This window comes from Electrona antarctica (genome assembly GCF_951216825.1).
Source record: "Electrona antarctica genome assembly, chromosome: 15".
NCBI classification, from domain to species: domain Eukaryota; kingdom Metazoa; phylum Chordata; class Actinopteri; order Myctophiformes; family Myctophidae; genus Electrona; species Electrona antarctica.
Window position 1 is genome coordinate 43929331 of NC_136796.1, and position 17335 is coordinate 43946665.

At 41.7% G+C, this 17335-nt stretch overlaps 1 protein-coding gene across 1 annotated transcript in view; it reads right to left on the reverse strand.

The window, feature by feature from the left end:
* Positions 1-17335, reverse strand: part of vars2 (valyl-tRNA synthetase 2, mitochondrial) — a 44732-nt gene that overhangs the window by 22254 nt on the left and 5143 nt on the right. The window contains exons 6-17 of the mRNA XM_079523220.1: positions 17240-17306; positions 16960-17057; positions 16759-16840; positions 15397-15516; positions 14299-14407; positions 10801-10889; positions 9891-9981; positions 8196-8323; positions 6920-7023; positions 2979-3060; positions 2763-2839; positions 1009-1096 (exon numbers count right to left, since the gene is read on the reverse strand). Coding sequence (XP_079379346.1) covers positions 1009-1096; positions 2763-2839; positions 2979-3060; positions 6920-7023; positions 8196-8323; positions 9891-9981; positions 10801-10889; positions 14299-14407; positions 15397-15516; positions 16759-16840; positions 16960-17057; positions 17240-17306 — 1135 coding nt within the window. The remainder of the gene's footprint in view (positions 1-1008; positions 1097-2762; positions 2840-2978; positions 3061-6919; positions 7024-8195; positions 8324-9890; positions 9982-10800; positions 10890-14298; positions 14408-15396; positions 15517-16758; positions 16841-16959; positions 17058-17239; positions 17307-17335) is intronic.

Below are 17335 nucleotides of genomic sequence, written 5' to 3' on the forward strand. Positions count from 1 at the left end.
GTTGTAAAGCCAGATACCTTGGTTCGTATGTGTCTGGAAGACTTCAGCATCCCGTTACTGCGGTAAGCCCTAATCCGTACTCAAGAAGGACCATATAAAATAGCTCAAGGCTGTATTGCTGATTACTTAGCTTAGGACCCCCGCAGTGGTGTCCGGTTAGAACTTAAACCAGGATGCTTTGACTTCTGCCTTCTCCCTGAAGCCGACCCTCTATATATTCTCCGACCAGGCTTGTCACGATGACTAAGCCAGTTAGATCTATCCATATATGGTTCTATCCATATATGGTTCTACCATATCTATCGATATCAGCACTAGGTCGGCTCGGGCCCAAATATAGGGATTGTCATACTAAACATGTCATATATCATATAGCCCAACGTCCTAGTCAGAGTCTTCGTTACAGTCAGTAACATATATAAAAGCTCTTTCATAGTTTAAAAGTATTTGTTATCTTTTATCTGGGTAACCTAATGGGTGTGAATACTATTTAGTTGCTACTTGTCTGTCTGTCTACTGTATGTCCAGTTACAGGGCCTACTGTACAACGCAACGACTTGGTGAGGTTCGACAAGGAACATTCCTCATACTGTAGGTGTGAATGTAATTGGCAAAATAAACAATTCTATCCATTTGTGGATCAATTCACCCTTTGTCAAGTCCCACCCGTGGTTGTGCCCCTCTTCGCACCCATTGGTTGCCGTTTGGTGGTTGGACAAAAATCCTCTCTCTCCATCCACTATACCATTGAAATAACATGTTTTTCAGTTGCTTCATATTGATATTCTGTGCATTCAATTCTATTTTAAACTTGGTGTCGGTAAAAAGGAACATCACAGGTGTCAGCATGGTGACTGGGCATATCATGTTTGTTTTTATATGTTTTAGCAAATTCAATATAAACAAGGCGGAACCAGGGCGGAACAAGTCAGAAAGAGTCTGCTGATTAGTCAGTCAGGGACCAATCACAAAATGAATTAAACATTCTTGATAAGACACACGCCTGACCTCTTGGTTGCTGGGAGAATTGGGAAGTGTCACTCTATAAGCAGGGATCTGATGGCCCCACCAAAGCTGCCGGGATATGCACCAATCGCTGAGAAGGGGGAAAAACAAACAATGAGGTGCATTGTTGACATCCCCATAAGTCATAACAACGAGTCTTTTATCTCATCTTGACACCAGGCAACAAAAAAAAAAAAAAAAGATGGGACACTGATAGATGGCTGCTGTCCCAAATCACAGAGCCTGTCAGTGTCACTCAGTACTGACGTCAGTCAAGCTGGGATGAGGACACCGTTTTTCCTCCCTCTCACACTATAACACACAGATTAACACTTAGGGTGGCGGTGGCTCAGCGGTAGAGTGGCTGGATGGTAACCGCAAGGTTGCTAGTTCGAACCCTGTGGGCTCCCCCAGAGTTAGTGTCGAAGTGTCCTTGAGCAAGACACTGACTGAACCCCTAATTGCTCCTGATGTGCTGGTTGGTGCCTTGCAATGGTTTCCTCCGCCATCGATGTATGAATGCGTGTGTGTGAATGGGTGAATGTAATGCACAGTCTAGCGCCTTGGATAAAGGCGCTATATAAATGCACCATTTAACCACATTCAACCTATAGCGTCCCTGAAGCTCATAATAAGCCCAATATCTCTCCTGGATGAAGGGAGGATTGCCTCTTGAATGAGAGTCAGATGTGTGTCTCCCAATGAGGGAGAACTAGGTAAGAACCCAGGTAGGAGATAAAAACTTACATATCGCAGCTTTAAATATCAGATTTTCAGAGCGAAAGATATCTTTAGATAACATTTCTCATGGCTGTATCTGCAACTAACTCAGTGGTTCTCATACTATTTCATGTCAAGGACCCCCAAAAATATACGTAATTGGCCACCGACCCCCATCTGAAAATATGTTCCAGATTAGCGACACATTTTCACGTTTTTTCAAAAATAGTAGATCTACAAGCTTGTAGCGCGGCACCGTGCTATGAGCTTGTAGATCTGCTATTTTTCAATAGCTAAAGTATAACACAATGCTTAAAACACCAAAAGGGGTTCACGCCCAGAATGGCTTAAATACAACCATCTATGTTGAGGACAGGCTTTTTCTATGTGAACAGTGTTCTTTCACATTTCATTTGGATGCTTATACACAGCCTTCGGTGCCTATAACTCTTGTCTCATTACCATTACGAAGCCATTTCACAATAGCGGGGTGTTGGCAGACAGTTTTTTGGGGGGGTCCTGACCTTATCGCGATAAAACTTTGGGACACCCCCGTCACAGAGGATCCTAGTGTATAATCTTCTAGAATCGTGTGAAGCATAAAAATACAGGTATACCTAGGGTGACCAGATCCAAACTGTTCATTTGAGGGACAGAAGCATCGCTTGTCCCACACAAGCGATACTGGAATACCGGGTTAGCAACTTACTACTTGAGTTGCTATTAAATGCCTTGATGTCATATTCGACCATAGGCCTGTTGGCTATCATTTATAAACTCTTTTGGTGTCTCACATTTTGTTTTAAAATCATGCTTTATTTTTATGCTATTTTAACAGGCTTAAAAACACATCTTGCAGGAAGAGACAATGAGAGAGCTTTACAACAGAAGGCCAACTATCAGGGGACTAACTATTAGGGCATTTGAACACTGATGCAATTGCCTGTCAGTCACAATGTTGGACAGTGTCTCAACATGTGGGACGCCTGAAAAGTCTTGGAAATGAGGGACTGTCCCACGCAAAGAGGGACATCTACCTGATGTTAGAGAGCCAGTTCTTCCACGTCTTAGTGTAGAAGTGGGGGATGATCTCCAGCTGGCCGTCCTCCACCGCCTGCAGGGCAGAGAAAGTGAGAGCCGAGCATGGGTATCGAGACAGTCCTACAAGCCACATCATTCACAATTTCAATGGATTACATGGATAAAGGCTGACCTAGAAAAAGCACAAAGTCACAATGATCAACTCCTATTACCTGGATGGCCCGTTTGGCCATTTGATCACATCGCACAAACCACTGCTCCTTCAACATGGGCTCAATGATGTCCCCCGAACGACTGAAAGAGGGTCGGAGGGGGGGGGGGGGGACGGACGGACGGATGGATGGATGGAAGGGAGGAAGGAAGGAAAGGTTTATTAGAAGATTAACCCATTTAGACCCGAGGACGATTCTACAAATGTCTTCTAAATCCTGACAGTTTTCTGAAAAACCTCATGTTTCTATATCAGTGGTTCTCAATATTTCATGTCAAGGACCCCCAAGATTATAATTGGCCGCCGACCCCCATCTGAAAATATGTTGTTCCAGGGACCCTCCCAGAAGCAAAGATTTGAGTTAAAAACGTTCGCTCTGAAAGAAGCAAAAGAAAATTGAGGCACATTTTCACGATTTTTCAAAAATAGCAGACCTACAAGCTCATAGCGCGGCACCCGGTGCCGCGCTATGAGCTTGTAGATCTGCTATTTTTCAATAGCTAAAGTATAACGTAATGCTTAAAACACCAAAATGGGTTAAAAAAAAACATTTAGTGGGTGTTGCCACTATTGTCAAGTATCAGGAAGGGACAGAGAAGTGAAATGCCAAAATGCCCCAAAAAACATGCCAATTGTCAGCTGATATTGGTAACACGATCACCGGCTCTATTATCAGCTGAAATTCGGAACACGATCACATTTCTTGTGACCTCGTTGACAACGTTACTTGAGAGCTTCCTCTGTGAATTGTGCCATAATATGAAATTGTACTACATTTTCCATTCCCATCCATTTCCATTCAGAGCGTTATTGTCTTATTGAATTTCCCTTCAGAGGAAGGTGTAGTCACCATGAAGTGAAGAAGTGGTCCGCACACAGGCTTTGCTCCAACAGTGTTTATTTGTGTTAAAACACCATTTTAAAATGAGGACACAACGTTTCGGCCGTGAACGGCCTTCATCAGGTGATAGTAATCAGTATATCATGGTCGTCACGTCACGTGACTGACGTTAGCTGGGCAGGCCACAGAGTGACATGAAATAACTTGAATAACCACCACAACAAGCAAGTTCACAATATTACAACAAAGTTGAAACTTATTTTAAAATGGTGTTTTAACACAAATAAACACTGTTGGAGCAAAGCCTGTGTGCGGACCACTTCTTCACTGTATGCATCTACCTTTGTCCAGCACAAGCCAAGAACTGGATGTGTGCAAGCCACCTGCTTTTTAAAGTAGTCACCTGAAGGCCTCGACATAGTCCGTTTTCACTTAGCTGGTGTCCCCTAGACCGGCGGTGACTACATTACCCATGATGGAACTTGGCACCACAGAGCCCCTGGAAGCCTATTTCCTGCAGCATGTAACCCAAGGGGCCAGTGAGGCTTTCCAACGCTGAGGCGCTCGGCCCTAGCGGTAAGAGGAGGGACTGCAGGCGGACCCGTGGAAGTATGATGAGGAAACCCCGTGCAGCTGGGCTTTAACGCTGAGCGCGTTTGCACTTCCGCATTTTTTGGGCACCAAATTTTGGTGCCCAAATCGAAAAAAGGCGGAAGTAGACGGTCCTTCCGGGTGCTTCAAAACGCCACTGAGCAACTTCCACTGACATGAATAGCGGGGGGGGGGAGACGGAGCTTCACGCCAGTCTCTATCCTTTTATAAACTCTATGATGTAACCGCTGTGTACACACAGCCACACACGTGTAGTACTTAGCCCATTTACACCTGAGGCAGATTCTTAAAAAAAAAATCATGTCTTCTAAATCCTAAAGGTTTTCTGAAAATCCTATGATTCATGTCAAGGACTCCCAGAATTATCTGTATTTGGCTGCGGACCCCCATCTGAAAATATGTAGTTCGCTCTGAAATATTATATATATATATATATTCAAAGATTTGCACCACATTTTCACGATTTTCCAAAAATAGCAGATCTACAAGCTCTACAAGTTTTCTCTGGGCAATATCGGTAGAAGGCGCAGTGGAGTAACTAAATGTATTTTTTTCCCCGGTGGAATAATAATCCCTTTTTGGCCAAAAAGTACCTTTTATACGTGTGGTGGGGGGCTCACTACGGAAAGTAGGCTTTCTAAATGACACAACCCGCCTTTGTATTGGTGAGAAGCAAAAACGTTATTTTTATTTACGCTAAAGACGAGAGGCTGGTCTGCATTTATGCGAGCCACGGAAGTCATCGGTAACATAGCTCTAAATACAACGGCATAGAGCACCGAAGTCTGACGTCAATATCGGTAGAGGGCGCAAATCCACAGGTTCGTGTACTTTTTATTTGCATTATAATCTCCATAGGGGGATTTTAGATCGCCTCATATAAGAACTGTGTTTGAAAAAAAAACATGTCACCCCGGCCGTTTCACTCATATGGATATGAAGAATCAACTGACTGAGAGAAAACACTATTGTTACTGCTGCTGAATTAGTTACATTTTCGCTAGAAGCAGACTGTATCATATGAGTGACTGACTGTTGCAAACGATACAGAGACACCTCCCTGACAATAACGCAGAGACAGCTTGTTTATTTTTGTACCACAACGCTTATATGAAACGATTTTAAGATGAGCCCATGTTATTCTCCATAGAGAAATTACTTCCGCGAACCAGGGGAATCGAAGGGATGAGCGAGTTACGTCAAGACTTCGGTGCTCTATTAGAGCTATGGACCAGAGCTAGGTGTAAAGAAGCTACAAATTCCCTGCAGCACAGAAGATGTATAGAGGGTATGCGCGATTGCGCGTGACATCATCATCAAACCAGGAAGTTATGCAGGAACGCCTACTGAGTGGCAAAAAACTACTTCCTGGCCTCGACAGCCCATACATCCACATAGAAAAGTCCTATCTGATTGCATTAAACAACATTAAACAATGTTAAACTCACTTTGCATGTTGCTTTGCCACTCGATTTGCCACTCGATGTGCCATTCACTTTAAGCATGCGCATACCCTCTATTACATATAATCGCCACAGTACCCTCTTCTGTTCCCGAGTTACGGTGTTTAAATTATGGCCAGAAAAGTGTTTCTGCAAAAACCTTTTGTCACACCGAAGTTGACCCTTATGGATATAAAATGTCATAATTAGCATATGAATTATTGAGTTATGGCCCTAAAACATGTTTTGTGAGATCACCTTTTTGACCACCAGAAACCAATCAAATCGTTCAGGAGTCCAGCTGGACGTTTTGCGCCAGTTGTAATGAAATTCCCTCCAGGCGGTCCGAGATACAACACCCATGCATGGATGTGCTCTCAGTGCTCACGCCGGTGACCTTGACCTTTCAATATTTTACAGCTTGACATATACATTAAAAGGCTCTTCGAAAGACATTTTAAAAGATGTGGCCGCCTTTCTTTTCCTACGACCTTCCTAGTTGTCCTTCATTAAATAAGATTCAATTATGTTTATTTATTCATATTCCGACTTGAAGGGTGAGGCTATAATGTCAAATATAAACCAAGCACAAGTTCAAGGACGGGAACCCCTTTTGGTGTTTTAAGCATTATGTTGTACTTTAGCTATTGAAAAATAGCAGATCTACAAGCTCGTAGCGCGGCACTGGTCTGCTATTTTGGAAAAATCGTAAAAATGTGGCACAAATCTTTGAATATATATTCTTTCAGAGCGAACGTTTTCAACCCAAATCTTTGCTTCTGGGGAGCGGGTCCCTGGAACAACATATTTTCAGATGCGGGTCGGTGGCCAATTACATATCATTTTTGGGGTTATTGACGTGAAATAGTTTGAGAACCACTGACATAGAAAGATAGGTTTGTTCCAGAAATGTCCAGATTTAGAAGACATTTTGTAGAATCGGCATCAGGTCTAAAACACAAAATGTATTTAAAAAAAAAAGCCCCAAAAAAGAAAAACTAAAAACATTTTACATTTAGCAAAATGACACTAATATGCCATCCATACCTGCAGACAGGTAGAGACATGGCATGATCCTGCTTTCCCCTGAATAACTTTTTCTCTATGAGGGCATTCAGGACTCGTTCTCTGGCATCAAAGCGCTTCAACCCCTGGAAGAAAAAAATAAGAGAACACATTTATGAATAATTCTAAGCCAGTGGATATTATTCAACCATTGGACAACATTGGTAAATTAAACCCTATTTGTTTAGCCATCAGACGCTCTTGACTACCCTTCAAGTCAAGCCAAATTCACAGATCCTTAGGGCTCTATTTTCATCACTGCTAAACCCCTTATCCCTAAACTTCTTTGCCTTTTTTTTTTTTACCATTTTGCAAAATTTTTTGAATAGTTAAAATTGCCAGTCTACAAGCAGCTCACAACGTGTCAATGTAGATTGGCTAGTTGAACTATTCAAAAATGTTTTTCAAAATAGTAAAAAAAAAAAAAAAAAAAAAAAAAAGGCAAAGAAGTTTAGGGATAAGGGGTTTAGCGGTGACGAAAATGTGAGCCCCAACTCTAACCCATACATGGGCAACTGGCGGCCCGGGGGGGCCACATACGGCCCCCCACCTTCACTTAAATGAATGCGGCACCGCTGGTTAATATCAGAATACTGATATATTATTGATTTCAGCAAATTTCTAGTATATCTAGTATCTTTTTTTGTATGTCCAATTTATTTGTATTTAGTTCATGAAGTTAACATAACTATAACTAAATGCATTTAAATTGAAATTAAATAAAAATATGACTTCCCAGGATTACAATTCAAAAATAGCAAAAAAATAATAATCAGTAGTATCTTTTTTTTATGTCCAATTTATTTGTATTTAGTTCATGAAGTTAACATAACTATAACTAAATGCATTTAAATTGAAATTAAATAAAAATATTACTTCCCAGGATTACAATTCAAAAATAGCAAAAAAATAATAATCAGGATTTCAATTCAGCAAAAATAGCCGGTCAATTCAGCAATTGACCGGCTCAAAATGCGTCGCGCTGCGACGCGTTTTGAGCTTGTAGATCTGCTATTTTTGCTACGACAGTAATATGCAACATGGCCCTCTGGAGTCAGTGTGGAAATATAGTGGCCTTCTCCATCGTCAAAGTTGCCCACAGCTGGACTTGTCTTACGCCACGGCACAGCGCCTGGGAACCACTCTACTGCGCTACATTATTGCAATGAATCATAGCCGGTCATTTTCCTAAAGTACACATTTGTCAGATCAGAGACAATGGTAAAAATGTTTTGGGGGGGTTGATTAGAGCATGCACCTCCAACCACTGGCCACAGAGAGGCGTCATTGTCCCGTCTCCTCCAATCACAGTGAGTCTTGGTAGCGAGTGCCTCTGGGAGAGCAGGAAGTCAGTGGGGTCATGAGCTGGAGTGACCTTTACTGCCCCTGTAGTGACCATATAGAGCAGAAACATGACCTTTACTGCCCCTGTAGTGACCATACAGAGCAGAAACATGACCTTTACTGCCCCTGTAGTGACCATACAGAGCAGAAACATGACCTTTACTGCCCCTGTAGTGACCATACAGAGCAGAAACATGACCTTTACTGCCCCTGTAGTGACCATACAGAGCAGAAACATGACCTTTACTGCCCCTGTAGTGACCATACAGAGCAGAAACATGACCTTTACTGCCCCTGTAGTGACCATACAGAGCAGAAACAAGAGCAGTTGTTGCCTATAAACGCTGAGGAAGGCTTGATGCCGAACAGTGTTGATTTCGTCGACTAATACTATGACTAAAAATGTCCGTCGACTACGTTAACGACGAAAACTAAATGGAAACTAAATGAAAACTAAGCTGCGATGACTAAAACTAAGGGCTATATCTTGCGCCACCCCTTAATCCTAAACTAATTTGACATTTTTTACTATTTAAAAAAAAACTTGAAATATAGTTCAAATAAAACAAAATCTACAAGCTCACAATGTCTCAATGTAGATTGGCTAGTTGAACTATTTTAAAATAGTAAAAAATGGCAAATACGTTTAGGGATAAAATATATTGACAATTTTGTCAAATAAAAACTAGACTAGAATGTCAGGAAGGGACTAGTGGACAAGAGATCCAGTATAAGTCCTTTTACACTTGTTTGCATGCTGAAAATAGCCGATCTACAAGCTCACTCAGCAAGTGTAAAAACAGTCTGCATCAAGGCCGTCCAAAATGCATTTTAGTCGACTAAATCAACTATAGATTTAGTCGACTGAAACTAGACTAACACTGAAACATTCCAGGTGACTAAAATGTGACTAAAACGCTGCCAAAAACAACACTGATGCCAAAACGCATCTGTGTTTGCTATGTCTGTCCATGTGCTTATGAATTAAAAGTACCAGAAGGACTTGGGAGTGCTGGCCATTTCTTTCTAACAAAAAACAAGAATAGGACACAGGCTAAACAGTTAGGTCTATCTCTGAAGAAAATATACGTTTTTAACCATGTAAAGAATATTCAGCAATAGAGCGCCGAAGTCCTGACGTCACTCGCTCATCCCCTGGTTCACGGAAGTAATGTCTCTATGGAGAATAACATGGGCTCATCTTAACATCGTTTCATATAAGCGTCAAAAAATAAACAAGCTGTCTCGGCGTTATTGTCAGGGAGGTGTCTCTGTATCGTTTGCGACACTCATATATGATACAGTACAATGTAACGAATTCAGTAGCAAGTAACATTAGCGTTTTCTCTCGGTCAGTTGATTCTTCATATCCATATGAGTGTAACGGCCGCGATGACATGTTTATATTTCAAACACAGTTCTTATATGAGGCTGATCTAAAATCCCCCCTATGGGGATTACAATGCAAATAAAAAGTACATGAACCTGTGGATTTGCGCCCTCTACCGATATTGACGTCAGACTTCGGTGCTCTATCATATTTCTTACACATGATAATTACTTCATGGGTATGCAGTGATATTATGTTAAAATGTCTCCTTTTAGTCACCTGTCCCAAACTCCATATTCACCACTGGATCAGTGACTATGGGTAGGAGTCTGTCCATGAAAGGATGTCTACACTGCTTCCCATGAATACCCTGGAAGAAAATGTCACGAGAAAATAAATAATATAGGACAGTGGTTCCCAAACTTTTTCATGTCAAGGACCCCCAAATTGACACTAATTAGCCCACGGACCCCCCCATTAGAAAATATATGCCAGGGACCCCCATAAGGGAAGATTTTTACGGCTCTAGCAGAGATTCTCAACCCGTTTAATTTCAAGGACCCCCCCAGTTTGACATGCATTAGTCTTACCGACCCCCATTTAATGGCATTTCTATCTCTGGGACCCCCAATTTATATTGTAAAATCAATGTTAATTTAACTCTGAGAGTGTACAAATGGAACCAAATGGACCCGTTACAGTACGTTTTAACAACGGGAGACCTTAGACACCAACGGCGAGCGTCGCTTGAATTTCATTGGCTATCGCCCAAACGCCCTCTATCGCCGGGCGACGTCGCCCAAAAGATGAATTATTTGTATCTTTTCGGCCGACGTTCCTCCGCCCACTTTTCGACCATCGCCTGTTCGCCTGCTATCGCCTCTATCGTCCCATTGACAAATAATGCACTTCCGGAAAATCCGTCTGGCTGTCGCCCGCTGTTTTAAAACGTACCGTTAGGGTCCATTTGGTTCCATTTGTACACTCTCAGAGTTACAGACCCATAAGGGTCCATTTGGTTCCAAACTATCATTTAGCTGGGGGACCCCCTGGAACCCCATCAAGGACCCCTGGGGGGTCCCCGGACCCCACTTTGGGAACCACTGATACAGGATATATGTTTCCGAGAGCAACTCAAGTGTGTCCAAAAATGCATGCATGCAAGCGGTGTTGTTCTATTTGTACGAGCCTGGTATCGAGGATCGTCTGGATGCACAGCGATGGCCACGTCTCCCAGCATGGTCTCTGGACGGGTGGTTGACACGGCCACCTCTCCACCTGACAACAGACACCACGTTTAACCCATTTTGCAGTGGTGGGCCGTCAGGGCCAGCAAGGCCTTCTCTGCTGTCCCACTTGCCTGATGCCACTTGCCTGATGCAGACATTTATATTTTATAATAAGTTTTTCTTTTTAACAAATATTATATCTATAATGTTATATATAATATTATATTTATTTCGCTGCCACTGCACTGTTTTTCACTCAGACAGGCTGGATGCTCGGCTTCCATTCTGTGCAGGTACAACAGCCCTTGGTTTTTTTTTAACCAATGAGATTATTTCCTTGTGTTGTCTCCGGGTAAAATTCTCTACCGGGAGGCCTGCAGAAACTCCAGTGAATCCCCTTGCTGTTGAAATGAATGGGATCAATATAGAGATTGACAGGTTCCTTAGCCAATCAGATTTCGAGTTTGCCCTGCTGGGCGTTTTCTTTCAAGTACGAGCGCCAGCTAGCTGGCCTTTGGTGACGTTAACGTCTTGCTTGGATCCCATCATTGGGGGGAAATATTGTCAAATGAGAAAAGAGAACTGGGTGTTTCAAACTTTCTGCACGAGTTCCCATTTGTGGGTTGATTGAGGAGCTAAATAGATTTAACTCACAAACAAACGCGGAAAACGGCTGAAGGAGGAGAATAAACAGATTTAGTGGTGGATTTACAGTCAAAGCATTTTTCGAGAAGGAAGGACTTCAAGAAAAGCTTGCAGGGTAGACCATTGGTATGATGCAGGCAACCATGGTAAGGATCTTTATATAATATTTATATACATGCGATCGCGATGCGACGCAGCTTATTGATTGATCGTTTTATAGGCTATGGTTGTGGACTTCAGGACGTGTGGTTGTCCGTGCTGACAGTGTGTGTGGCCGAGTCTTATGTGGCTGTGCGCTGCGGAGCCACTTGTGTGTGTGCGTGTGTGTGTGTGTGTGTGTGCACGCTCGCACGCGCTGCGTGTATTTAGTCCCCGCCGGTGCAGCATAGCTGGGATATTACAGAGCCTGATATGAGTGTGGTTCAGTTCCACCATTTTTTGCGTGGTTTAATGTTGTATAAGAACATATGACAGGGGGGGGGGGGGGGAATAGCTGATCTACAAGCCCACAGCGCGTCGTGAGCTTGTAGATCGGCTAGTTTCGGGGGGGGGCGGGGGGGGGTTGAAGGCCTAGTTCATTTCGGCACGGACCGCCACTGCCATTTTGACCTGAGATCAGATTCGTTCTTCGACTTTTCAAAAATAGCAGACCTACAAGCTCGTAGCGCGCTATGAGCTTGTAGATCTGCTATTTTTCAATAGCTAAAGCATAACATAATGCTAACACCAAAAGGGGTTCCCGCCCAGAATGGGTTAAAGGAGAATTCCATGCTAGAAGGCTTTCTTACCTTTATTTGTAGTTGTTACGCCCCCACCAAAGAGGTCCAGGTGTCATTTTGTGCAAAAGCGCATTATTGGCTATTTCCCCTAATATAAGCCCTCAATGAATTGAATTGCATTGAATTGGGCATTGCTAATTCGCTTATTTCCACCGCTCAAAAATCAATTTTTTGTATATATCCTCTCTTCATAATGTAAATAGTATCCCAAGCGGCACACTTTACTACTTATTTCGATGGAAATAAGCGAATTAGCACAAAAAGCCAACCCCCATTGAGGGCTTATATTAGGGGAAATAGCCAATAATGCACTTTTGCACAAAATAACACCTCTTTGGTGGGGACGTAACATCTACAAATAAAGGTAAGAAAGCCTTCTAGCATGGAATTCTCCTTTAACACCTTCAGAAACAGGGAAACTAAGCCCAATTCAGAAGAGAATATTGTCACCGTCGGGCACAAATCTGGTACTGTATATCCAATCCATATATTTCAACTTTTAATGTTTGTTCTACATACATGAATGCCATAGCGAAAACAGCCGATCTACTTTATTGTGATGTAACGCGTTGGCTGAGCTTGTTAGATCTGCTATTTTGGCTATTGAAAGAAATAAAGTGGTTAAGTTTGTCTGTGTGTTTTATGAATATGTAACCAATGAAAAGTATTAATTAAGATCTTGTGACTAAATAACAACTACAATGGATCCATTTGGAACACGGGTTCTTTTTTAATTTCATGAAAAGTAGTGGTTTTGGAAAAGGCCAGTTAGGATGACTCACCATCGCCCTCTATAGCAGCAGTTCCCAAACCTTTTTGGCCATGCACCCCGTTACCTCCCGACCTATAGCTGACGCACCCCCCCCACATGGAAATATAAATTGTATAAGCTATATAGACATATATTTCCTATTTATCCACATATATGCACATATATGAACCTGAATATGGCATATATTGACACAGGTTGGGAAAGCTGCCTGACGAGGCAGAGATGTGACATGATCAGATTATGGAATCGCCTTATCCAACTGCCAGAAGAGAGGCTTACGAAAACTATATTTAATTGGAATAAAAGATGTAATCATCCGTGGATAAGAGAGGTCTCCTCAATGTTCTCACTTTCTGATTTAAACATATATTTTTTAAATAACCTTCATTGTAACATTGATACAGTCAAATAAAAACTGTCAATGTTACATCAGCAGCAATGGAGGGTGGACATTGTGAAAAAAGTTAAGTTAAGAAATGATATTCAATTCAAAGAGGACTACATGACTGAACCTTATGTTGCATTTAATTTAAAAAGAGGACAGAGGTCCCTCTGTGCCCAGTTAAGATCTGGCGCTTTACCTCTGGCAATCGAGGTGGGCAGATATACTGGCATTCCTGAGGAGCAGCGACTGTGTGTTCTTTGTGACCTGGGAGTTGTAGAGGATGAGTTTCATTTTGTGTTCTACCGTCCACTATACCATGATTTAAGAAACTCATTATTTGAAAAAAATCGTGGGTAAGAACCCAGATTTGTTTTGGATGTCTGAATGTTTTATGTTAAATTGGTTGTTCAGTAATGAAGTTTTTGTTTTAAGAAATTTCATGGAGAAGGGCAGAAGGCATGGCAGTTACGTTGGAGAACGATGTATCCATAAGTAACTGTCTATGTATTTTGTGTATATCACTACTATGTATGTACACTTTTGTGAGTGTCTTGTAAGCCTGTGCGGGCTGGGCATCTTATGATGTAGGACACTTTAATAGTCCATTTCAATTCGGCATAGAGTAGCACAAACATCACTCACTCTCTGCTGATTTCTGATCGTCTGCACCTTTGTTAAATTGACACACACGCACACATATACACACACACACTCTGTCGCTCTAATTAATCAGTCTCATGTCTAGCAGCTGCGCATAGTTTCTGCCGGCGGATCCTGCCGGGAGCTGCCTATGCCATAAAAAGCATAGGTGAGTTCCAGGCTAGTACTATATAGTTTCGGAACCACTGCTCCATAGGATATACAAAGGATGACTCACCACCGCCCTCTATAGGGTACACAAAGGTCACCATGGATCCAAATTCAATCTTCTTCTCATAACCAGGAACAGACAGCATAGTTCTCCCAGAGAGCACCTTCGACTCAACCTAAAAAATCAAAATGGCAACTTTAAAATGACCTCGCTACAGCAAAGTAGACCTTTAAAATGACCTCGCTACAGCAAAGTAGACCTGAACTAGGGCATTCACTTCTAGTCATTTTTACAAGTTGACTAGTTGCCTAGTTTACTAGTCGACTAGTTGTTTAACTACCTATTATGTAAAAAAATAAATTAAAAAAATAAACTTTTATTTATTTATTTATTTTTGAAATAAATATTTGTACATTGAAAAACTGTGTACATGGTGACTATAACTATAATCTACCTGATCTTGAGGCCTACAAAATCGGGGAAAAAATTTAAAAAAATTAAAATAAACTAGTCAACTAGTACCAACAAGGTCGACTAGTGGATTTACTAGTCGACTAGTAAACTAGTCGACTAGTTGCTTAATGCCCTAACCTGAACAAAAGAAATGCACAATATTCCTGCATAGGACTATAAACACAGACTGCACTCTGGACGATTCTATTTTATTTTTTACATATTCAACATGAACAAAAAAAACAAAGACCGCCAAATATCTTTAGCTGCGTAAGTCCCTGCATAAACTATTCGGGGCGGGAAGTGGGAACCCCTTTTGGTGTTTTAAGCATTATGTTATACTTTAGCTATTGAAAAATAGCAGATCTACAAGCTCATAGCGCGGCACCGAGTGCCGCGCTACGAGCTTGTAGATCTGCTATTTTTGAAAAAATGTGGCGCAGATCTTTGAATATATATTCTTTCAGAGCGAACGTTTTTTAACTCAAATCTTTGCTTCTCGGGGGGTCCCTGGAACAACATATTTTCAGATGGGGGTCGGCGGCCAAATGCATATCACCTGGGGCTCCTGGACATGAACTATAGCTTGAGAACCACCGACATGGAAACATAGGGTTTTCAGAAAACTGTCAGGATTTAGAAGACATTTGTAGAATCGCCTGCAGGTTAAGAGCCATACACAAACTAATGGAAGCTAAAAGAATGTGCCACCTCTATGTCAGAGATGGCCGACTCCAGAGCACAGCTCCAGTTGACCAGCCCCTCCGAGCGGTAGATCAGGCCGGAGTCACTCAGCCTCACAAAGGCCTCAGTCACAGCCCTGCTGAATCCCTGAAACACACCAAAACAACACCATCACCAACCACACCCCAGCCTAATTGATTAAATCGATTATGACATATAGCCTATATATATATAGGCACAGTGCAAGGGTTCAAATATATCATTTTCCAGTCTATTTATGAATGTCCATCATTATTAACATCGGTGTCGTTATGTTGATTTCTATATTCAGTCCATTTTTCTTGTAGTCTCAATGCATGAGTTCGTGTCTCCATTACAAATGTCTCCTCCACAATGCACAGCCACTGCTGGTTTGTACCATAGTGTTGTAAATTGTAATTACTTTTTTTTTGACTAGCTGCCAATAAATAATAGATTTTCAAAAATAGTGAAAATGGTGGATCTGTAAGCTCACAACGAGCTTGCAACATGGACTATTTTCAACATACCAAAACACCAGCTATCGATAGTTATCGTTCCATCCAAATGTCATGCAAATATTATGCATAAATAAATAATTCTAATAATAATATAAAAATGTCCCTCAGTTGGACTTATTTGAATGAATGGACTACCTAAACATAGAACATACTGTAGGCCTAAAGCACGTATAATAGTGATAAAAAATACTTTCACATTGCAAGGTGAGAAGTCATTTTCACAAAAGCTTTTCCACCGCCGTCTATAATAATACCATTTCCACCTCCAAGTGAGTTCTTTGCAATATTATATATTTCTTTTAAACCATATGTTTACCATTTCCCTTTAGCTCTTTTCTACTTTAAACATAATTAGCATAAAAACTAACTTGGAGTCAAACGAAAAATGTTCGTCGACTACCTTTTTCCACTGACAAAAACTAAATGGAAAATAAATGAAAACTACGACATGACGACAAACTATGACCAAATATACTGACAATTTCGTCAACAACAAAGACTAAAATGTTAGGAAGGGACTAGTGGACAAGAGATCCAGAATAAGTCATTTTACACTTGGTTGCATGCTGAAAATAGCCGATCTACAAGTTTTGCTTGTAGATCGGCTATTTTCATTACGACGGCATCAAGGCCCACCAAAATACATTTTAGTCGACTAAAATCTTATGACATTTAGTCGAGTAAAACTAGGCTAACACTAAGACATTCCTGGTGACTAAAATGTGACTAAAACTAAATGGAGTTCCATTCCAAAGAATACGACTTAACTAAAATCAAAATGTACTGCCAAAAACAACACTGGAGTCAAACATGGTTCTACTAGTGTTGTAGTGTACGACTGCTGACTCACTGAGTCCATAGTGAAGCAGGCTCTGCTCCAGTCCAGAGAAGAACCAAGCTTTCTCAGCTGGTAATAGATCTCGCCTCCTTTCCTGCAAACACACACACACACACAGGCGCAAAGCCCCATAAGAGAGTGTCCGTAGCGTACCACAGATACTGTATGACACAGAACAGAACCAGCGGTGTGACGAAAGCATACTGTACTCACTCATTCTTCCATTTCCACACCTCCTGTAAGAAGTCAGCCCTGCTGAGATCTCGTCTCCGCTTCCCTTGCTCCCTGAGTAACCTCCTCTCTACCACGGTCTGAAAGACACACGCAAACGACGGACGCACGCGCACGCACGCACGCACGCACGCACGCACGCACGCACGCACAGACACACCACAATTTTATCACTGAAATTTCAGTTGACAAACATTGTTTTGTTACGTATTTCTATTGTAGGATTGAAAACCAATTCAGTGTGAATAAATAGACCCGGTACCTGTGTAGCGATTCCTGCGTGGTCACAACCAGGTACCCAGAGCACTCTGTGTCCTTGCATTCTCCTCCTAACAAGAGTAAAATAGACAATAATTTG